Genomic DNA, 24,178 nt, shown 5'->3' with positions numbered 1-24,178 from the left:
ATTAAAAATGTTATAACCAAGATGCAAACCCAAATAGAGGCCATAAAACAAGGGTGGACAAGGCAGAGGGGCAAGTTAACGATGTAGAATATATAATTATGGAAAATAATAAAGCTGAAAAAAAGAAATGTCAGGGATCGTGAAGGCAGACTTAAGGAACTCAGCAATTTATTACAACGTAGTAACACTGGGGGCTCCTGGGTGGCTCAGTCAGTTAAGCATCTGACTTCGGCTCAAGTCATGATCTCATGGTTCGTGGGTTTGAGCCCTGCGTTGGGCTCTGGGATGACAGCTCAGAGCCTGGAGCCTGCTTCAGATTATGTGTTTCCCTCTCTCTCTGCCCCTTCCCCACTCATGCTCTGTCTCTCAAATAAAACCAACATTAAAAAAATTTTTTTAAATACCATAATAACATAGAAGTCCCAGAAGATGAAAAGAGAGAAAAGGGGCAGAAGGTTTATATGCGCAAATTATAGCTGAAAATGTCCCTAATCTGGGGAAGGACACAGACATCAAAATCCAAGGAGCACAGAGAGCTCCCATTAAATTCAACAAAAGTGAGTGATTGCCAGATATATCAGAGTCAAATTCACAAAATACACAGATAAGGAAAGAATCGTGAAAGCAGCAGGGAAAAAAGTCTTTAACCTACAAGGGAAGACAGATCAGGTTCGCAGCAGATCTGTCCACAGAAACTTGGCAGGCCAGAAAGGAGTGGCAAGATGTATTCAATGTACTGAATGGAAAAAAATATGAAGTTAAGACTACCCTATCCAGCAAGGCTGTCATTCAAAATAGAAAGATAAAGAGTTTCCCAGACAAACAAAAATTAAAGGAGTTTGTGACCACTAAACCAGACCTACCTGAAATTTTAAGGGTGACTCTTTGGAGGAAAAAAAAACAAAAACCGAAATCAACAAAGACTAGAAAGGACTAGAGAGCATCACCAAAAACACCAACTCTACAGGTTACATAATGGCACTAAATTCATATCTTTCAATAATCACTCAGAATGTAAATGCACTAACTGCTCCAATCAATAGCATATGGTATCAGAATGGATAAAAAGCCAAGATCTATCGATAAGCTTACTATAAGAGACTCATTTCAGACCTAAATACACCTACAGATTGAAAGTGAGGGGATGGAGAACCATCCAACCAGCTAATGGACGTTAAAAGAAAGAGACAGTTGCCACACTTAAATCATACAAACTAGATCTTAAAACAAAGACTAACAAAAAATGAAAAAGGTATTATAATTAAGGGGTCTATCAATTAAGATCTAATGATTATAAATATTTACTCCCCCAACTTGGAAGCATCCAAATATATACATCTAGCAAACATAAACACACTGCTTATAAAACAATAGTAGGGGACTTTAACACCCCACTTACAACAATGGACAGATCATCTAAGCAAAAAATCAAGGAAACAATGGCTTTGAATGACACACTGGACCGGATGGACTTAAGAGATACATATATCCAGAACATTTCATCCTAAAGCAGAATACACATTCTTTTCAAGTGCACATGGAACATTCTCCAGAATAGATCATACACTGGGTCACACATCAGCCCTCAACAAGTACAAAAAGATCGAGATCATACCATGGATATTTTCAGATCACAGTGCTATGAATCTTGAAGTCAACCACAGGAAAAAATTTGGAAATCCCTCAAATATATGGAAATTAAAGAACATCCTACTAAAAAATGAATGGGTTAACCAGGAAATTAAGGAAGAAATAAAAAATATATATATATATATAAACATATGGAAACAAATGAAAGTGAAAATGTGACAGTCCAAAAACCTTTTGTATGCAGTAAAAGCAGCCCTAAAAGGAAAGTACATTGCAATTTAGGCCTATCCCTAGAAGCAAGAAAGGTCCCAAATACACAACCTAAACTTACCCCTAAAGGACCTAGAAAAGAAGCAGCAAATAAAGCCTAAAGCCATCAAATAAGGGAGATAATAAAGATTAGAGCTGAAAAAAATGATATAGAAACAAAATAACCCAATAGAATATAGCATTGAAACTAAGAGCTGGTTCTTTGAAAGAATTAATGAAATTGATAAACCCCTACCCATATTCATCAAAAAATAAAAGAGAAAGGACCCAAATAGATAAAATCATGAATGAAAGAGGAAAGACCACAACACCAGAAAAAAACAAACAATTATAAGAGAATACTATGAAAACTTATATGCCAAAAAACTGGGAATTCTGGAAGAAATGGACAAATTCCTAGAAACTCACAAACTACCAAAACTGAAACAGGAAGAAATGGAAATTTTGAACAGACCTATAACCAGCAAAGAAATTGAATCAGTAATTAAAAATCTCCCAACAGGCAAGAGTCCTAGGCCAGATGGCTTCCCAGGGGAATTCTACCAGATATCTAAAGAAAAGTTAATACCTATTCTTCTCAAACTGTTCCCAAAAAATATAAATAAAAGGAAAACTGCCAAACTGATTCTAGAAAGCCAACATTACCTTGCTTCCAAAACCAAAGATGCCACTAAAAAGGAGAATTACAGGGTAATATCCTTGATTAACATGGATGCAGAAATTCTCAACAAGATGCTAGCAAATTGAATTCAACAGTACATTAAAAGAATTATTCACCATGATCAAGTGGAATTTATTCCTGGACTGCAGGGGTGGTTCAGTATTCACAAATCAATCAACGTGATATACCACATTAATAAAAATTTAAAACAGGAGAACTGTATGATCCTGTCAATAGATACAGAAAAAGCATTTGACAAAATATAGCATCCATTCTTGTTAAAAACCCTCAACAAAGTAGGGATAGATGAAACTTGCTTCAACATCATAAAGACCATATTTGAAAGACCCACAGCTAATATCATCCTCAATGGGGAAAAACTGAGAGCCTTTCCCATATGGTCACGAACAAGATAGGGATGTCCACTCTCACTGTTACTATTTAACAATAGTACTGTAAGTCTTAGCCTCAGCAATCAAAAATAAATAAATAAATAAATAAATAAATAAATAAATAAATAAATAAATAAATAAATACAAGGCATCCAAATCAGCAGGAAAGAAGTCAAACTTTCCCTATCTGCGGATGACATGATACTCTGTGTAGGAAACCTGAAAGACCCCACCAAAAAGTTGCTAGAACTAACACATGAATTTCGCAGAGTCACAGGATATAAAATCAACATGCAGAAATCAGTTGCCTTTCTATACACCAGTAACAAAGCAGCAGAAAAAGAAATCAAGGAATCCTATTTGCAATTGCACCCAAAACAATAAGATACCTGAGAATAAACCTAACTGAAGAGGTAAAATATCTATCCTCTGAAAACTATAGAACACTTAAGAAAGAAATTGAAAAAGACACAAAAAAATGGAAAAGCATTCCATGTTCATGGATTGGAAGAACAAACATTGTGTTAAAATGTCTATACTACCCAAAGAAATCTACACATTTAATGCAATCCCTACCAAAATACCACCAGCATTTTCCATAGAGCCAGAACAATCCTAAAATTTGTATGGAACCACAAAAGACTGCAGGTAGCCAAAGCAATCCTGAAAAAGAAAAACAAAACTGGAGGCATCACAATTCTGGATTTCAAGCTGTATTACAAAGCTATAGTCAAGACGGTATGGTACTGGCACAAAAACAGACACATAGATCAATGGAACATAATAAAAAACCCAGAAATGGACCCACAACTATATGGTCAACTTATATTTGACAAAGCAGTGAAGAATATGCGATAAAAAAAATACAGTCTCTTCAACAAGTAATGCTGGGAAAATTGGATGGTGATATGCAGCAGAATGAAACTGGACCACTTTGTTACACCATACACAAAAATAAATTCAAAAGGATCAAAGACCTAATATGAGACAGAAAATCATCAAAACCCTAAGGAGAACTTAGGCAGTGACCTCTTGACCTCAGCCACAGCAACTTCTTACTAGACACATCTCTGGAGGCAAGGGAAAAAAACAAATATGAACTATTGGGCTTCATCAAGATAAAAAGCTTCTGCACAGTGAAGGAAACAATCAACAAAACTAAAAGGCAACCTTCCGAATGGGAGAAGATATTTGAAAATGACATATCAGGACAAGGGGTAGTATCCAAAATCTATAAAGAACTTATCAAACTCAACACCCAAAAAAACAAAGAATCCAGTGAAGAAATGGGCAAAAGACATGACTAGATACTTTTCCAAAGAAGACATCCAGATGGCTGACAGACACATGAAAAGATGCTCAATATCACTCATCATCAGGGAAATACAAATCAAAACCATGATGAGCTATCACTTCACACCTGTCAGAATGGCTAAAATTAACAGGACAAGAAACAACAGGTGTTGATGAGGATGCGGAGAAAGGGGAACCCTCTTGCGCTGTTGGTGGGAATGCAAACTGGGGCAGCCGCTCTGGAGAATGGTATGGATGTTCCTCAGGAAACTAAAAATAGGGGCACCTGGGTGGCTCAGTAGGTTAAGGGTCTGATTTGGACTCAGGTCATAATCTTACAGTTCGTGGGCTGGAGCCCCGCATGAAGCTCCACACTAATGGTGTGGAGCCTGCTTGAGATTCTCTCTCTCTCTCTCTCTCTCTGCCCCTTCCTCTTTTTTCTCTCTCTCTCAAAATAAATAAGTAAACTTGTGAAGGAAGGAAGGAAGGAAGGAAGGAAGGAAGGAAGAAATTAAAAATGGGGGCACCTGGGTGGCTCAGTCAGTTGAGCCTCTGACTTCGGCTCATGTCATGATCTCGCGGTCTGGTCTGTGAGTTCGAGCCCTGTGTCAGGCTCTGTGCTGACACCTCAGAGCCTGGAGTCTGCTTTGGATTCTGTCTGTCTGTCTCTCTCTCTGTCTCTGTCTCTCTCTCTGCCCCTCCCCCACTAGTGCTGTGTCTCTTAAAAAGAAATAAATGTAGAAAAAAAAAATTTTTTTTTCAAAATGGAACTACCTTATGATCCAGCAGTTGCACTGCTAGGTATTTACCCAAAGGATACAAAAATACACAAAGAGGTACATGCACCCCGGTGTTTATAGTAGCGTTATCAACAATAGCCAAACTATGGAGAGAGCCCAAATGTCCATCAATCAATAAATGGATAAAGAATATATGGTGTGTGTGTGTGTGTGTGTGTGTGTGTGTGTGTGTGTGTAATGGAATATTAGCCATTAAAAAGAATGAAATCTTGCTATTTGCCGTGATGTTGATGGAGCTAGAGTGGATTCTGCTAAGCAAAATAAGTCAATCAGAGAAAGACAAATACCATATAATTTCACTCATATGTGGAATTTAAGAAACAGACTAATATATGGGAAGGTGGGGAGAGAAGAGAGGGAAACAAACCACAAAAAGATTCTTAATGATACAGAGCAAACTATGGATTGATGATGGAGGCGGGGAGATGGGAGGATGAGCTTAGATGAGTAATGAGTACTAAGGAAGGCACTTGTTGTGATGAACACTGGGTGTTATACGTAAATGATGAGTCACTGAGTTCTACTTCTGAAACCAATATTGTACTGTATGTTAACTAAAATTTAAATTAAAAAGGAAATAAAATAGAAATATAATAATTGTAAAACAAAGAGAATTAGGATAAACAAAAAACAATAGTTCACCACAAACACCTCTGCTAACGGAACTTCTAAAGTATGTACTTCAAGGAAAAGGAAAATGACCACAGAAGGAAGAGCTGAGATGCAACAATAATAAAGGATCAAAATTTGTCAATATTTAGGCAAATCTAAATGTTATATTTTAAGTAAGAGTCATATCTACTTTGTAGGGTTACAAAAAAGCTGAACTTATTAGCAAAGGTATGAACACAACATATTTGTTGGCACCTAGTGGTTTAACAGGAAAAAAAGTACTAATACTGCAAATATGAATAAATATTTGCTAAACTTGAAATTATATACTGAACAATGACATCACCTTTTGTTACTTAAAAAAATGAAGTTGAGCCTTAAAGGTAAAGAAGATGGCCCTGAAAAAAGAGACAATAATATACGTCAGAGGGAGATAAATGGAGTTAAAGGGTTCAAGAGTTCTAGGAACTTGAATAGTTTGGTCTGGCAGTTAGGCTACTGAAAAACTGAAGACTCTCTTAAAAATGCATTAGAAATTTTGATGGCACATGTGAAAAAAAAAATGAAAGTAGCTAACTACCAAAAATGTCGTGTGGGAAAATGGAATAAAAACAACAGCATGATAAATACTAGGCTCTGGCTGCCAGCAGAGAGCCCAGCACAGGGCTTGATGTCACAGACTGTGAGATCTTGCCCTGAGCTGAAATCCAGAGTTGACAGCTCAACCAACTAAACCACCCAGGTGCCCCAATAAATAGTTTTTTTAAAAATAAAAAGGCAAGAAAGGGGGGGAGGGAAGACAAGTAGAAGGCAGAAAGTAAGACAGCAGGATCAAATCCATTTAAATATAGCAGGAGTCATAATAAACATAAACAGACTAAACATGCCAGTTACAGAGATTGATGGATTTAAGAATGAAAATAAAATCCAGCTATACTTGTTTTCAATTATAGAGACACGACCACAAAATAATGACATGGGAAAAGCTGAAAGTAAAATTATGGAAAAAAATATACCAGGCAAATATATTTTTTTAAAATAAGCTACAAACTTAATATATACTGCTATATGCAGAAGACGACATATACAAACCTAAAGATAACCGTAAAAAGAAAGCTGGAAAGGGTATATTAATATCAGAAAAAATACTCTTTTAAACAAAACCATTTTGGTATTTTTTTAAGTTTATTTATTTTGAGAGAGAGTGGGGGAGAGAGAGAATCCCAAGCAGGCTCTTAACTGTCAGCACAGAGCCTGATGTGGGGCTCAAGCTCACCAACCATAAGATCATGACCAGAGCCAAAATCAAGAGTTGGATGCTTAACCGACTGAGCCACCCAGGTGCCCCAAAATAAAACCATTTTGCAGGAATGAAAAGGTAACTGTTCAATTCATGAAGAAGATATAACAATTCTAAATTTCTAAGAGGGTGTTAAAATAATCTTAAAATATACAGAGTGGAAATTGAAAAACTACAAGGAGAAATTGCCCTTGAACTGTCATCAAAGTTGGAGATTTCAGTACACAATTTTGAATACTGATCAGTCAAGCAGACAAAAATGAGTAAAGATATTAAAGACTTAATCATAACAAACTTGAATTAATAGGCTCATTTAGAACCATTCGTAGAAAAATGAGATTCTTCTGAAGAAGACATGAACATTAACAACTGTTGAATCAAGGTGGAGAGTTTACTAGGTGTTCATTGTGCAATATTTTAAAAAAATTTAATGTTTATTTTTGACAAAGAGAGAGAGCCTGAGTTGGGTAGGAGCAGATAGAGAGGGAGACACAGAATCCGAAGGAGGTTCCAGGCTCTGAGCTGTCAGCACAGAGCCCGATGCGGAACTCGAACTCACAAACCGTGAGATCATGACCTAAGCCGAAGCTGAATGCTTAACCGACTGAGACACCCAGGGGCCCCTCATTTTTAACTTATCAAGCAGGTATCAACAAATCTGTAAGAATGGTGTCATATGATCCAAACTGATCAGAATTCAATTAAGTTAGAAACTAACAAAAGATATTTTTAAAGTCTATACATTTTTAAATTAAAATCACACTGCTAAATAATGAGCTAAAATTATAATGAAAACTTTAAAATATTTAGAACTGTATAATCAAGAGATCATATGTCAAAATTTATGGGATATGTCAGAAGTCCTTATTTAGGAAAGTTCATAGTCTTAATTCTTAGGGAAAAGTTTAAAACTCTAAAAATTAATGAGCTAAACATTGCTCTTGAGATGTTATAGAAGAAATATATATATGTGTGTATATATATATATATACACACATATTGTGTATATATATATATATACACACATATATATATGCAAAGAAAAGGAATAAGAGAACTTCGTGTTTTTTAATTAAGATATTTTTAAGAGTATCAACAAAGGCAAAATTTCTTTTAAAACTTAACAATATACATATATATTTTTTGCATGTATGAAGTTTTTTAGAATTAGAAATAATTGAAGTAGTTAAGAAGCGTGTTTCAGTGGAAAACCATGCTGTACTAACACATACACACACACATGCTACCCATCTGAGTGAAATGAAATAGGTACCAGCCCTTGGGAATCACACTTAGGCACATGTCTTGGACAGCGTGCCTACTTTTAGTGTGCACTGTCTGCATTTCTGTGCGGTGGTCAGGGCCAGAGAGAGGCACTCCCAATCCAGATGTCCCAGCTCCAGAAGCTCTGAGAAGACTCTGCCTCCAGTCTCCTCACCTCGCTGGGAAGCAGGGAACTGTCCAGCAGCAAATGCTGCCTGAACTCAGGCCTAGAACAGGCCTGTGCAGTCAGTCCACAAAGAGCAGGGCTCCCCCTGCTGCAGGTGTCTGGTAGCATGGAAAGGAGCTTCCCATTTGCATCTGCACTGGGCTTCATCTATTTTGTAAATGGCCGTAACTGTCAAAGGCAGATGCGGAAGCCAGCCTGTACGAATTAAAAGGCATTTTTTGGGGGCGCCTGGGTGGCGCAGTCGGTTAAGCGACCGACTTCAGCCAGGTCACGATCTCACGGTTCGGGAGTTCAAGCCCCGCGTCAGGCTCTGGGCTGATGGCTCAGAGTCTGGAGCCTGTTTCCAATTCTGTGTCTCCTTCTCTCTCTGCCCCTCCCCCGTTCATGCTCTGTCTCTCTCTGTCCCAAAAATAAACGTTGAAAAAAAAAATTTAAAAAATAAATAAATAAAAGGCATTTTTTGGAAACCATTCCTACAAATGCATTTTGTTTAAAGATCATTATAAGTGGAGGAGATTCACAGTGCTTTTGGACAGGCTCTTCCCCCTCCCCCCCCCTTCTCCACATTGCCCTAGATAGACTGGAGGCTCAGCTTCTATGTATCTGAAATGGTGAAATGACGGGAAATGGCTGGGGCATCAGGAATTGAGACATGAAATCCAGACCGCTGTTGGTGAACTCCCTGACGGTACATTAACCTGGGGCACCGTAGGCCTTCTCTGAGTCACCAAAGACTGTAATAAAAGGTAAGGAGCCACACAGCTAGCTGCTTCTGTAACTCCCTGTCTGAGCCTTTCACGAGAAGTGAGGCAGAATTGAGCACATGACTGAGGGAGTTGAGAATGCCTGCGAGGCAAGCTGCCTGCCATAAAGGTGACTTGCCATGTCTCAGAATGGTGCGTGAGAATTAGATCATTCCACTGTGAGATTTGTAAGAAATACAGGTAGAAGCTGGTTCTTATCAGATGGAAAAGAAAGGAACCGAACACAAGCAACCAAAGAGACAGATGGCCAGTAAGGGTGAGATTGTAGGGCAGCCTCTTTTTAAGTGCTTAGATCTGCTCAGAGACAATAAAAGACAGAGAGCCACCTGCTTATTGCTTCATCCAGTCAGGGGAGCTCTTGTGCCAGACTTCAAAGTGGTGACAGACCAGAGCCAGAACAATCAAATTGTAAAAAATGGACACAGTCACCAGTGCCATATGAATAATACATCTGTCGTAATTCTGCCTTCCAAAATCTGTGTTCTAGACACACAAGATGAGCATTAAAAAACGTGTCTGGAAATAGAAGCAGTCTTATCTGTGTTTTCTACTCCAGCACATCCAGTCAACTAGTAAATTTAGCATAGCTGACTCTCGATTATCTGCGTAGATGGAGGAATCTGTGATCACAGAGAACTGAAATGTCCAATTAGTACTACCCACCTCATTTTGTCTAGCCGCCACGTTTCCACAAGCTTTACTGGAGTTGGGCACAAGATGCAAAATGATTGGCTGCATTTCATTCCTGTTTCTTACCTTGACTGCCTGTTGTGGAGTTACCAATGGGTAAAGAAGCATCTCAATAATACGGAGTAAAAGGAAAACCAGAAATTCTGATTCCCAAACAGGGTAATCAAATGATTCTTAACAGATGCTTATCAAATACAAGCTCCTGTGTACAACTGTGGGGAAAAAAATTCAGAGATATTGTATTTATCATGTTCAACACTTTTGAGAATAAAAGTATTGGAGGAAGGAAAAAAGATAGCAATGTCATGCTATAGAAGCCGTTGGCAATTTAACAGCTTTTTCTTAACGAGGAAGAAGGATGAAAGAAAGATAACTTACCATAGAAAGGATCCAATGGAAAGGGGAAGTCGGCGGAGGGGTGGAGGGACCAGTGTAGATAAAATAAACCCGAGACACAAAAACAGTGTGCTCCAGACTCAGAAGAATACATACTCCATGATTGGTAGAGATGTTCTGTGCATATAGACAATTAAGACTTTGGAGAATTTGAGCTCCTAATATTTAGTTCTGGAATTAATAGAAGAGCAAAAGTGGGAGAAGGTGTGAGAAAACTGTATTTGCACTAAAATTTAGCTTTCTTGGTTAACTGGGAGAAGTTTGCTGATCAGCTTGGTACATTCCTAATAGCACTGATGGAAGTGAATGGAGATACACTTTGGGATTGGAGTTTCAGAAGCCCAGACATAGAGTATATAATGGCATGGTTCTCTGTTGGTTTAATGTCTCTTTCACTTCTCTCATTATAGAGGCAAGAATATGGGGACAGGGAAGACGGAAGGGTGTGCACATATGCATGCATGCATGTGTATGTGAGGCAGAGAAGTGTAGTAATTTTAATTCTTTGTCTTTTGCTTACTTATTTTCTAAATATTTTTGTTTTCATGAGAGATAAGATTAAAGCTGATGAAAGCAGAAAAATCCAAATATGAAGCAATGGTACTTAGAGTGAATACTGGTACTGTTTTCCTGATTTCAATGTTTGAGAGTTCTCTTGACTCTTCCCTTGACCACAATACAGCAAATTTGTGAGGCTTATAGGTACTGATAAGCCTTCTCATCTTACGCTACCAGGCTCTCACACATTCATTCTAAAAATATTTACAAAGAATTTATGTGCCAAGCTCCTCCTACCTTCTTAGCTGTCCAACCTGCCCCAGGCCATCTGCTTTCCTGTGGTTCTGCACCCATATCCAGATGCTCCTGATAGCATGACATTTTTCATTTCACTTTCTTATTCCAAATACCTTGATAGTTTTCCATAGTATCTCAAATTAAAACCTGGTTCATTGGAAGTAACACAAAGCTCTTACTATCAGACGGTTGGGTTAGTCTCAGTTCTGTCCCTGATGTTTACCTCTGTATGTGCTATTTCCTCATCTGTAATCACCAGAGCACCATGGTAACTAGTCTAGAGAACTTCAAATGTTGCTCACAACATAGGTTGTTTTTATTCCCATTCTACACCTGAGGAAACAAGAATCACTCTAGTTAAATGATTTTCTCAGAGCTACTCAGCCAGTAAGTAGAGGGGCTGGAATATAAGATGTTTATGGATCTAAAGTTCTTCCCAACACCTCCCTGTAAAATAAGGTTGCCTGAAATGCCTCCCTTCCTGAGCTGTCCAATACAGTAACCACTAGCTTTCCATTAAATGGAATTATAAATTGAGTGCCTCAGTCATGCCACATTTCAAGTGCTCAGTAAACATATGTGGCTATTGGCTGCCATACTGGCCAGTGAAGATTATAGGACATTTCTACCAGCACGGTTTTATTGAATAGGTTAGAATTGTAGTATTTGGCTTCTGTGATTCCTTGACCTCTCAATCTGGCATTCAAGGCCTTCCAGAGTCTGACCCCAGCTGTCCTTTTCGGTTGAAATATTCATGACCCCCAAACTCTTTATGTGCCTGCCAGACTGGGCATAATTTTTATGTCTCCCATTATATGTAACAGTGCCTTCCATAGAGAGTCAACATTTGGATGGATGGATGGATGGATGAACAGATGGAAGAAGTGAAGAATGGATGGATAGGAGGGAGGGAAGAAAGGAGTGGCATTCATTCATGTTTCCATTAGATAAATGTTTATTGAGTATCCACTATATGCCCTTCTAAGGTTCCTGAGATTGCTAGGATTACATGACATGGTCTTGTGAAATTTTCTGCCTGGGCAGGTAGAATAGAGGAGAATATATCACAAAGAAATTTATAAATAAATAAATACTCAGTGATGTGTTATGAAAAAAGTGAGCATATTGTGCTGGGCATCCAGAAGACTGCAGACTGGGAGAAGAACTATGGATACGGTCGTTTCTAATGAGGTACCATTTGACTTCAAATCTGAATAATCAGGGACCAGCCATATGAAGTTCTGGGTGGAACATGTTCTATAAAGAAGAAACTTTGCTGTTGAAATGATCTTGATACTGTGACCAAATGTCTCCTGTCTTATTCTCAGCCTCTGTTAGATCTGCCCAGTGTAAGTCTTCAGTTTCATAGTCTTAATAAAACTACCCTGAAGGGAGGGTGTAGCAAGGAAGGAGATGACAACATTGAGGAAGATGGAATTAACATAGTCTATTAAAGTAGAAATGGCATTTATCTATGATGTTTCTCTTCTTTCGTTGTACAGCTTTGTTCTTGGACCACATAAAGCTGCTCTCAGGGATGCATTGCAGAGAGCCAGATTCTTTCAAGACAAAAAATACCTTTCAAGAGTAGCAAGAGGCAGCAGAGACGATACTGTTCAAAATCTTATCAGAAACACACCCCATACCTTTAAAAATGGAAGAAAGGTGATAAAAACTGCTCCAAGACAACAATGATAAAGGAAGTGCTTGAAGGATTTAGCCTTTGAAAGGATGGTAAGCCTCTGGTTTTGAGTAACTCAGTTCACTGCCATTAACTATGGACAACTTTTATTTGGATATCCAGCCATATCCAGAGGTCCACTCTGGAGGGCTGGACAAAACACGGATTGTAGATTATCAGGCAGCTTGACCCCTGGCATTCGTTTCTTGCCCATTTCTTTGAGCATTCCTGATAATTCCGGCACTCTGATACTTTCAAGGACTTATTAAAAGATGGAAGAATGAAAGAAATGTTCTGAAAAGTCTAATAGAGATATAATTTGAAGGTAAAATTTAAACATATATATATATATATGAGCCAGTGTTAATTCTTTTGATGGCAGGTCTATGTTCAGTCCACTTTCTTCAAACCAAGATTTTGTTTTCTATTTAGTACTGTTAAAGGCTCGTCTGTTTAACCAAAGGTTAACGTTCTGAGAGACCCCAACATTTACATTTTGAAATCGATGCTTCTGTGTCAATTTTGATAATTTGACTTCCCGTGATGCCATTTAAATACACCACTGTCTCTGTGTAGAATGGCTAACCTTCTGATAGCCTTGTGCTGGCAGGTCTTCTCCCACCTTCTGCAGTAGTTTGCAGGGACAGAGAAGAAGCAGAGTCCTTTTCTCTGCTCCAACTCCTCCTTAACTCACTGAGAAACTTGTGAATTCCTCCAAAACATAAATAATTGCTTTTGAGCTGGAAGTTCCCTCATGATATAGAGAGCCTCGTGCCTGGCCATTTTTATGGACTTTTATTCTTTACCATTATTGTCATATATTATTCTTTACTAATCTCTATATTCTTTAGGCAAGAAGAGTCAAGACAACTTGTCATGGGTGAAGCTGCGTTACTTTTACCCATCAGGTAGCTATTTAGTCAATGGTGAATAGTACCAAACAGGACTGACCGAGATCTAGAGTCTTAAATACATACTGAGTTTGGAAAAGATAAAGTTGTTCATGTTTTAAGCCACAAATCCATCCGGGGCTACAGAGATGTAAAGAGATTAGAGTAAGTTAAAGCAGGAAGGGTCTTGCAAGTGCCTAGCGTCTAGTAGCATTCTGACAGCTTGCTCCCACCTCACCCCCCATCAAGATCACATAACTAACTCTTAACCTTTATGAAGGGCTAATATTTCCAACTACTAAACGCCAGAGTAGCATTATTTGAGACACAATGTTTGGACCTTACCTCGAATTCTCAGAGTTGGCTCCAGCGTTGTTAACTATGGCCCTGCTTGGCAGAACCTCTCTTCAGGGGGGGAGACTTTGCTTGGACTCAGGGGGCAGATGGCTACCGACACCTAAGACCAATAGGTGATTTTCTTTTCCATATCGCTCTTCATAAAAGCTAGGAAAGAAGGGTCACCTACGCTGTGTTTTAAAACCACTTCTGCCATCCGTACTCAGGCAATTCCATAGAGATAGCTCCCAATGTCTTCAGAGGGGGGAGGAGTTAAAATGTCACATTCATACTCAGGAAATAGAGAAGAATAAAGCACATCACGTTTCTTCATATCCTAAGTGGTGCTTCGGAGTTTAGGAAAAATTTATGTTTCAAGTAGAGCAAATTGATGAGCAATATTTAAAAGGTATTTTAAAAGGGATTTTTCTGGTTAACTTTGGATTAAGCAAAAACTGCTATTTACTGCTAGAAATACTTTTAATATGTATTTGTCTATTTTTTTCTGCATTGGTAAGTAAAATACACCAAAAAATTTTGCCCTTGGTAATTGAGATTATTTTAGCAGTTTGGGTCTTTTTGATCCTTAATAGATGAAGGATCTAAAACATACTATAAATATTAAGTTCCTTTTTAAAAAATTCCTTAAAAAAAAACATTTTCCATGATTCACCTCTTTCTCCTAAAAGGGAAAAGCAGCAAAAATAAATAAAAGCCTATTTAATTATTTTTTTTTTACACTTACTCATTTTTGAGAGACAAAGCGTGAGCAGGGGAGGGGAAGAGAGAGAGGGAGACAGAATCTGAAGTAGGTTCCAGGCTCTGAGCTGTCAGCACAGAGCCTGATGCAGGGCTCGAACCCACAGATCGTGAGATCATGACCTGAGCCCAAGTCGGATGCTGAACTGACTGAGCCACCCAGGCGCCCCTAAATAAAACCCTATTGAAACCAAGACTCAATAATCAGTGGTCCTTCTTGGTTTAAACATGTAAATTAATTGACTCTAAAAGACATGCCTATTATCTCTGTACTTGAGCTCTGAGTCAAACATTAAAAAAAAAGTCGAAAAAAAGATGCAACTTCAATGTGGCATCAGATTGTAACAGTAACAATTCAACCAAATGACCCCTTTTTTTAAGGGGAGAGTTGAAGCGGAAAGAATGGATGGTGGCAAGATCGAGGGGGAAAGGACTACATCTCCATCGGCCCACTCCATTCTTCCTTCCCCTCAGAATGTTTATCAGTGGTGTGGCTTCACTAATGTCTCCAGGCTTGAAGCCCTTCTCAGCTCAAACAAGTGTCCCCCAACCTCTGCAGACATTAAATCTAGAAACCCCACAGATACAGTCTTAAGAGACATGAAGAGAAACAGAGGCAATGTAACATGACAATGTCAAATTTGCAAATTCTGCTCCCCTAGGCTATAAGGCCTCATTGACATCCAGACTCCTCAGACCTTTGTGAATGACAGGGTTTTCTGATGAGTTTAGACAGGTAAACAACAAAACCAAGTGCACTGAATCATGGAGCCATACCTATGCACTGTCATGTACCATAACTGAATCATATAATTACAGAAAATTAAGTTTTTGAAGTATTTAAGTAGTATTTTCCCCTGAGTCAGATTATTTACTTTTTGGTTTACAGACTCATGTAACTAATTTCAAACAGCATAAACCCTTCTGCAAATGGAGGACAGTTAAATGTAGACAGAGAATTAAGTTCATGTACAAATAATAAGTGATAAGCTTGAAGGGTTTATTTTTGCGGGAAAGACCAATTTTGGTCTTTTTCTGGAAGTACAGATTTTTGGCATGCCTTTAACAACTTAATCCTTTCATTTTTCTTTTTCATGCATTTAATAAATAATTGACACTGGATAAAAGCAAGCCGAAGGGCCAACTTTCAGAATTTATACTAAAGCCTATAAAAAATAGTAATGATGGCCAAGGAGAGCCATTTTTCTAGGGTTGATACACAGGAGATCAGTTCTAGTGCTAAATAATAAGGCAGACTGTAAAACAGGAAGAAAGATATGATGAAGCAGAAAGAACAAAATACTGAGAGTCCAGAAATGTGGGCATAAGGCCTAGTTCTGTCGCCGATTCCTTGTGACATTGAGTGCCTTATTTCTTGAGAACAAATGCTGCTGGAGAGTTTATTCTTCTGCTAAAGTTTACTGTTAAAAACGCCAAAAAAACCACAAAAAACTCTTAAGATGCTTGAATACATTTTATTGGCTGGTTTGAATAGCAGTTTTAATAGCAAAAATGTGTTTACATTATTATAGCTTATGACCCATCTTTTTTAGTACAAACTTAGATCATAGAAGTCTTAGCATTTTAAATTCCTCACCTCTGTGACATAGACAGTAGGAAGTCCCAGATACTATTGTCTGGCTGATTCTTGCAGAGATAATGTGTAAGTACATTGGTTGAGTACAACCTTCTTAACCACCTTGGATGGGATCTGTTTAATCATGAGACAGTATTATATAGAGACATAATTTTGAAAATGAAAGAACTGAATCTCACTTCTGTCCTCTAAAAATACCTTTGCTCTCAAGTTACAGTAAACTTATAACTTTATTACAAATTATACAGACCACTAAGTTTTCATTTCCACACCTTAACAATTCCATCTCTAGAAGCAGTTACAATGAAGCCCTGTGTTGTCTGGAAGGTGGCGATGTCCGTGATGATATCGTGGTGTCCCACAGGCAGAGACTCTGGGCCCCTCCGAGGGGTGTCATCGCTTGGTCCCATCTTCTGCTTATTCTGAATCTCCTGTTTCATGGTTAAAAGTCAGGGAGAAAGCCAGAAGTTAAAAGCCTGTACCACACTGTACCTGTTATGAATATTGTTCTTCTGAGACAGGTGGTGGTCGTCTTTAAAGCTAAAACCTCCTTGAGGTAGTCCTCCCTTCACAAAGACAAGGAGTAAAGAGAGTCCAAATGAACTTCTGTTTCCCATGAGTAGTGGCTTACAAAGAGGCCAATCCAATTTCTTTTGCCACCATCAAAAGAAAAAAGAGACAGTATATAATAGAGGGGTGGATGTAAATATGTATCTGTCATAAAGGAAACTTTCATTCATTTACTGAGCACCTTCTAGGATCCAGGCACTTTCAGGTATGTTACCTCCTTTGAAGTTTTTACCCAACTCAAGAACACAAGGTTTGGAGTTCCAACAGCCAGGTCTGAATCCCCAGCTTTGCTGCTTACTACCTGGATGATCTCAGCCAAGTTACTTCATGGTGCTGAACTTTCTAATAAAGGTACTTCCTTATAAATTGTTGTAAGGACTGAGCAAGTGTATAAAGTGCTTGCTTCGAGCTAGGTACTTATGTGTGTGCCCTTTATATGTTTATTTACCTTAATAAAAGTTAATTTAAAAATCACAGAAAAGCCCAAAGAAAATAAATGTTCTTCTTAAATACTGCCACTCTTGGCCAAAGTCATTTGTGTGCCTATAGAAATTGAGAGAAAACAAGACTGCTTGTACCTGGACGACTTCAGTGCCTTCAATTATTTTCCTAGAGTAGGACACAGACGAGGAACTAGTACCTCCGGCAACAATGTAGGACCGCTCTGGGTAAGCCAAGTCCCAAAACCTAGGGAAGAGGAAGTAAGTGCTGATAATCTCAGGACGGAGGGAGGAAGTAATGGTCATTAGCTTACATTCATCAATGCATAACTTATTTTCTTTTGCCTTAGGAAAAGAGATTTTCCTAGCATAGACTAAAATTAGGTACAAATGAAGTATTAACAGCTATCTGTGCAAGATATGGAGGATGTTAAACATGACAACATTGCAGGTATCTAGAATAAGCACCCTAGTATTGACCACAGTATCCATCCACATTTTATTATCCTTCTCCTTTTAAAGGATACCTAACTATGTACACTTATCAGATACTGTACCTTATTTTCATGTCTGAGCCAGCCGTTAGTAGGATGGGATTTCCATCTGCAGGACTACAATAGATACCATGGACACTGTGAGGAACAGGCTTAAAAGAAAGAAACAGGAATCAAATCAAAGATAGCAGTGTATTCCATAGATGGTGTCATTTCTAGTAACAAGTCGAGTGGCAGTGGCTGCTGGGCACCTGGTTAACTGAAGAAATGAGAGACCATTTATGCATATCTTCTGTAAGTGCATTGGCTTTATATCATTCTGAATAAAGAGGCAAAACCTGTTCAGCCTCTGAAAACTGCCTATTTGGGAGAAGGACTCCAAAGGAGAAATGAACCTCTCCCACCTTTTGTCCCAGTGAAGCACCCATGGTGGTAGCATGACAGTTAAAAGCGTATGTGAGATGGTCATGTTCCAGTTAACCCAGGTTTTTACTGGGCTTCCACAGACACATCACAAACCTCCTGGTACTAGCAACCAAAACACCCACACATTGGAAAGCCTCGATATAATTTAAAACACAACCCAAAAGCCCAACAGATACCAGGTTTGGTAGAGTGTCTGAAAATGCTTGTAATGTGGGAAATTCGATTGGCCTAATGAAAACCGGAGACAAACCTGTGACTCAGAGAGTGGTGGTGCATTGCAGGCCCAGAGCATGAATCTTCTGTCGCCAGTCTCCATGTCCCACATGGACACCTCATTGTTGCCCTGCACGGCTAAGGGAAGCACAGGCCAGAACGGTTACTCACACCACAAGCCCGCTCTGGGAGCTTTCACATCTTGGTAGATAATCCAACTCAGCCTGTGCCTATTTCCATTTTTTCTCATCCTGCAAAAAATGCTCACTACGACTACTTTTAAATAACACTGTGACCCTGTCACCAGACTGGAGTGCAAAAAAAGATGTTCTTTAATAAACTGCTAATAAATATTTACTGGCATACAGCACAGTGAAAAGAATTGTGGGGTAGAAAGGTGAATCGTAAAGATTCTACCCTCAAGAAACCTACAGTCTAGAAGCAGAGGAAAAATGTATAGACAATGAGAGCAAAAACAACTGCAAAATTCCACCTGAACTCAAGGAAAGGAAAAGATCCCATCCAGTGGGTAAGCATCAATGTCACTCGTGGAGAGGTTGCCTCTGGGACTGAAAGAAAAGTAAAGCTGAGCAGATACGAGTGGCATACAGGTAAGTCATTTCAGGCAGAAAGAATGTTTTGTTTTTGCTCATTCCAATTTCTGGGCATCTGGGAAAATGAGTAATCAGTGTGACTGAAGCAAATCGGTGACAGGGAGGAGTGGGAAATGAAGGCAGGGGAAGATTATAGAAAAAGGCAACAGCAAGCCTGAAAAAGACATTATTTTGAGCAGGGCGAGTGATAATACCTCAGGCTTCATTCCTTCATTAATATTTACTGAAGCAAAAATACTTACTATTGAGCTAGTCGCTGGCCTACATGCTGAGGAAAATGAGGCAAACAATGGAAAAAATACCATTTTATAGAACTTACATTCTAATGGGGGCAATAAACCAAGAAAGTGCAAGGCCCTGCATCAGGAATGTGTCCAGTTCGAGGAGAAAGCCCGAAAGCCCGTGTGGCTGGGGCCGACTGGGCCTGGGGGAGGAGGAAAAGGCCCGCAGGGCTGGCACGTTCCACGCCCCGCTGCCAGGCTGACCCGTGTGTGCCACATGGACAGGCTCCTTTGCCCTTGGCTTCTACGTGGGTTTGGCCTGTGGTAAACTAAGTACATCCTCATCTCCGGAGACTGTGAATGTTAAGTTATACGGTAAAGTGACATTGCAGAGATGATTAAGGGCCTTGAGATGGGATTTTCCTGGATTATCCAGGGGAGCCCTGCATACAATCACAGTGTCATAAGAAGGAGGCAGGCTTGACAGCAGAAGGCAACAGGACAATGGAGCAAGGTGCTACAGTGGTGGCTCTGAAGATGGAAGAAGGGGCCACAAGCCAAGGCAAGCAGCTCCAGAAGCAGGAGAAGAAAGGGAATGGACTCTCCCCTGGGTCCTGCAGAGGTAATGTGACCTGCTGCCAATTTGGACTCGGCTTAGCAAAACTCATTTCAAACTTCTGGCCTCTGGAACGGCTGTAGAACAAATGTGTATTGTTTTAAGCTACCAACTTTGTGGTAATTTGTTACACATAAGAATAAAATGGTCGTAGGAAACAAATACAGGCCTATGGAAGCCCCAGCAGGAGACCAAAGGGATAGATAGATGCATGTCCCAGCTCAGGCTGGTTGTGTCGCTCCCATCAAAATCCCTGCTCCTCTCAAGGTGGCCTTCTCTATTCATCTTCTTTCCAAACTCCAACATCAAAATCCCTGCTCCTCTCACGATGGCCTTCTCTATTCATCTTCTTTCCAAACTCCAGTAACCATCCCCTCCCCTCCTGCTGGTACTAGCCCTATTTCATTGTGCTTTTATGATGTCCCTACACCCACACATTCATCAACAGTTCCTCTGAAGATAAATCCTCAAATCATCCTACGCTGGGTATGCCATCTGATTCCTGCTGGAACCCTGACCGATAAAGAAGGTCAGAGAGGTAGCAGGGGCAGATCCCCATGAGGAGTCTGGCTGTAACCTGGAATGGGAAGGTACTGAGTAGCAGAAAGAACAGTCTTGAAGAAGTAAGGATTAAAGCAGGGAGTTACAAGGATACTGCATTAATAGGGACAAGAGGTTATGGTGGCTGGGATGAGAGAGACTGTGATGGAAACAGCAAAAAGTGGTCAGATTCTGAACATTTTAAGTAGCTATAAAAATCTGAAGAAATGTGGTATTTAAAGCATGGGACGAGATCAGCGTAGAAGGGTTAAGGACCAAAGACAGCCCTAAGGCGGGTGAGGTAGGGCACGATTTAAAAGTCGGAAGGAAGATAAGGTGGAATCAAAGTGATGTCCCTGAAGTCAGGTAAGGGAACTATTTCAGAAAGAGGAAACTATCAACTGACCAATGAGTCAGGTAAGAGGCGAGCTGAGTAATGGCCACCAACAGCAGCAGTATATGAGTCGGACTACGTGTATGAGAAGGGACCGGGGAGAGCCTGCATGCAAGACGACCAAGGAGAAGGCGTAAGCATAACGAGCTACTATTTATCAAGCACTACATGTGTGCCAGACTGTGTGCTTCACATGTTTTATCTCCAGTTCTTACTAGGAGAATGCCTGGTAAGGACAGGGAAGGGAAGCTAGCAAGAAACACATCAACAAGAATTGGCAACAGACAAGGATGAGTCAAGGTTTCTAACTTAGATTTCTAGGAAGGTGGTGGCAAAATATTAACAAAAATATGGGAGAAAGAAAACAAATGAGAGGGGAAACAGTGGCAGACAGTAGGTGACAGTGGTGATTAATGAGGTCATTTTTAAAGATAATAAATAAGAAATGACAGTGAGATAGCAGTGGTGGGAACTTCCATAATCAGAACAAAACAGAATCTAGCATTTGGTTCATACATAAAACTCTGAGAACATGAGTCGTCGCAGCAGGGTATTATGTACTTTCTTTAAAAATCCCCCAACACCTCAAAGCCAGCCCTCCATTTTACCTGCAATCACCCAGGACTGATACAGAGGGTGCATTGAGAGGCGTCTGATTCGAGCCCTGAAGGGGTGACAGTGGCTGGAAATGGGCAACTGGAACCTCATGTCCCAGCAAGCCATGGTACCACTGCTTGTACCTTAAAGGAAAAAAAAAGTCAAAAAGATTACCGTCTAATGCTTAAAGTACATCAAGCTGCATTTATACAAACAACAAATAGCATTAGCTTTGTGTGAATGTATTTTATTCATTCTTCCCATCTATCTGTCAAGCTATCTCCCTGGTATCAAACAGCACTTCCTAGTTGTTAAATACAGATATGAAGTGCTCATCACAATGCTACTAAACGTAAGCTGAAAATAAATGATTATTACACTGGTATTAATTGCCAAAGGCACGCACAAAAAAACCAAAGGTCTAGAGAATACGTAAACTGAATTTGATAGGTCAAAACGTGCAGAATGCCTTAAATCACCGAAGATGTTTTACTGGCATTCAGTGACCACTTAACCAACCCCACGGTGGCTGCAGCTCTGTAGCTGTCATCACATTTCAATCATTTCCCCGTGCCCTTGTCTCCAAAACATTCTGGAACCAGGTATGGGTATCCAATCACAGCAGACACTGGGGTGGTCAGTACCTGCACATCTGCCCATGACCAACCCCACAGAGAAGCCCCCCCATCCCAAAAGAATAATGCCAACGCTGACACTCAACAGCTGCTCCCGACAGAGGCACACAGCGTCGTCTTGGACTGGTCTCCAATTCTAGCAGAGATACTGGGATCAGAAAAAGACGCAGGACGACAGGGTCCCTCGGTCACCCTGCCCCACTCCAGGACAATGGCTCCAACAGCCACAGGTTGTGTTGGCTCAAAGCTGATCAGGGTACCTGAGAGCCATCATTGTCATTTACTAATTTGCGCAGTTTCATATCTACTTTTGTGGGTCTGGCGTCACATCCTCCTGCACCTGTGCAGTTTACTCACACAAAAGGCAAACACAATGTATTCCATATATACTATATATAAAGAAGGAGAGGGCATATACTTAACAATGTCCTAATGTCATTCAGGGAATCTAGGAACCAAAATTCAAGGACAACAGATTATAATTCTTCAGAAAGAGTGCCAAGTGGGAGAAAATAAGATGTGATACATTTTCAAGGGGCAGGTTCAAAGCCCTATGGGGGCAAAACGTGAAACTAAAACAGAGAAAAGCAGTCAGCAAGATCACATGGTACACCTTCACCTCCGAGAAAAGGAGGGCAAAGAGGAATAATAAAGCAAGAAACCAGTGCTTAGCTCTTCTCCAGTACCAGGCCCCGTGATGGATGCTTTTACCTCATTAAATCCTCAAAGCAGCCCTTGAACGGATTCGCCCCATTTGAAGATGAGGCTCCTGAAACTCAGAGAGTTGTGCGGCTTGCCTGGGGTTACTGGAATTTGAAACCGAGTCTGACCGAACTCAAATGCTCTCATGCATGAACCAAGCCTGCTGCTTCCCTGGCAGGATAACAGAATGCCAGCAAATCTGATCACTATAATGATTATAAAGTAAAGAGGCTCATTTAAGAACAAAGACAAAAAGGAAATGTGCATGCGTTGAGATACTGCTATCACTCTTTCAATTCTGATTTTTAATGAAAAAAAATTAAATTTCAAGAGATTATAACCTAATAATCATTCAAAAAAGGAGATGGGAAAAAATTACCAGTGCGGAAAAAGGAAAAAACTTTCACAAGAAGGCAATTCCAGACTTAGTGGCATTCACAACCCAGTCAATGACTTCAAAGTCAGCTCACCAATGCAGAGCCAACACTGGTGGATGTCCACAGCAAAGGAAGTGATGAGGCCTGACTTCAGATCGTGCTTCAGAGTCCATGCATTGCTCGAAGACCGGAGGTCCCAACCAACGAGAGAGCCATTCACAGTGGCATAGGCCAGAACAGACTGTGCCCCAGAGTTGAAGTGATGCATATCCACGACACAGCCATCATCCTTCTGGTCTAGCATTCTAAAGAAATACACAAAGCAAAAGGCAAAAACTTTTCCAGTCACTGAAAACATAACACCGGCCTCCATTTAAGATGAATTTATTCTAAGCATAGTCAAGAAATAACTCTGATCCATCAAGCCAATGATGCCTGAGGCATTTTTTAATGTATATTTTTGAGACAGAGACAGAACATGAGCAGGGTAGGGGTAGAGAGAATGGGAGACACAGAATCCAAAGTGGGCTCCAGGCCCTGAGCTGTCAGCACAAGGCCCGATGCGGGGCTCGAACTCACGGACTGTGAGATCATGACCTGAGTCCAGATCAGACGCTCAAACGACTGAGCCACCCAGGCACCCCGAGGCATTTTTAAAAATAACTTCGGACTTACAGAAGAGTTGCAAAAATAGTACAGAAAATTCCTCTGTATCCTTCACCCATTTTCCCCTCGTGTTAACACCTTACATAACCACAGAACATTTATCAAAACTAAGAAATTAATCTTAGTACAATACTAGTAAAATACAGAACATAGTCGGATTTTTATTAGTTTCCACTTGTGTCCTTTTACTGTTCTGGGATCCAAAACAAGATACCACATGGCATTGAGTTGTCATGTCTTTTTCAATCTGACCTTCAGTCTTTATCTTTCATGATTCTGATATTTTTGAAGACTATAGGTTATCTTATAGAATGTCCCTCCATTTGAGTTTGCCTCATGTGTTCTCACAAACAGACTCAGTTTACACCTTATTGGGAAGAAGACCATGAAATAACAT

The 24,178-nt window shown here is 39.8% G+C and overlaps 2 protein-coding genes across 4 annotated transcripts in view; one reads left to right on the top strand and one right to left on the bottom strand.

Annotated features, from left to right (window-relative positions):
- COL6A6 (collagen type VI alpha 6 chain) overlaps positions 1-14,459 on the top strand; it is a 166,350-nt gene extending 151,891 nt beyond the window's left edge. Inside the window, exon 37 of the mRNA XM_045037620.1 lies at positions 12,516-14,459. Within this exon, the coding sequence (XP_044893555.1) occupies positions 12,516-12,708 (193 nt within the window). The 3' untranslated portion in view covers positions 12,709-14,459. The remainder of the gene's footprint in view (positions 1-12,515) is intronic.
- Positions 14,460-16,134: 1,675 nt separating this feature from the next.
- PIK3R4 (phosphoinositide-3-kinase regulatory subunit 4) overlaps positions 16,135-24,178 on the bottom strand; it is a 74,560-nt gene continuing 66,516 nt past the window's right edge. For 2 of the 3 annotated variants that reach the window (XM_003992127.5, XM_045037597.1), the window contains 6 exons: positions 23,209-23,420; positions 21,413-21,544; positions 18,457-18,557; positions 17,844-17,932; positions 17,425-17,533; positions 16,135-16,707 (listed from right to left, as the gene is read on the bottom strand). In XM_003992127.5, the coding sequence (XP_003992176.2) occupies positions 16,537-16,707; positions 17,425-17,533; positions 17,844-17,932; positions 18,457-18,557; positions 21,413-21,544; positions 23,209-23,420 (814 nt within the window). In that variant the 3' untranslated portion in view covers positions 16,135-16,536. Of the gene's footprint in view, positions 16,708-17,424; positions 17,534-17,843; positions 17,933-18,456; positions 18,558-21,412; positions 21,545-23,208; positions 23,421-24,178 lie in introns of those variants that run through there. The other variant, XR_006585503.1, reaches the window with a different exon arrangement.

The sequence above is a fragment of the Felis catus genome, chromosome C2, assembly GCF_018350175.1.
Source record: "Felis catus isolate Fca126 chromosome C2, F.catus_Fca126_mat1.0, whole genome shotgun sequence".
Classification (NCBI taxonomy): Eukaryota; Metazoa; Chordata; class Mammalia; order Carnivora; family Felidae; genus Felis; species Felis catus.
Note: the sequence above shows the minus strand (reverse complement) of the source record. Positions and strands in the feature narration are given on the sequence as shown.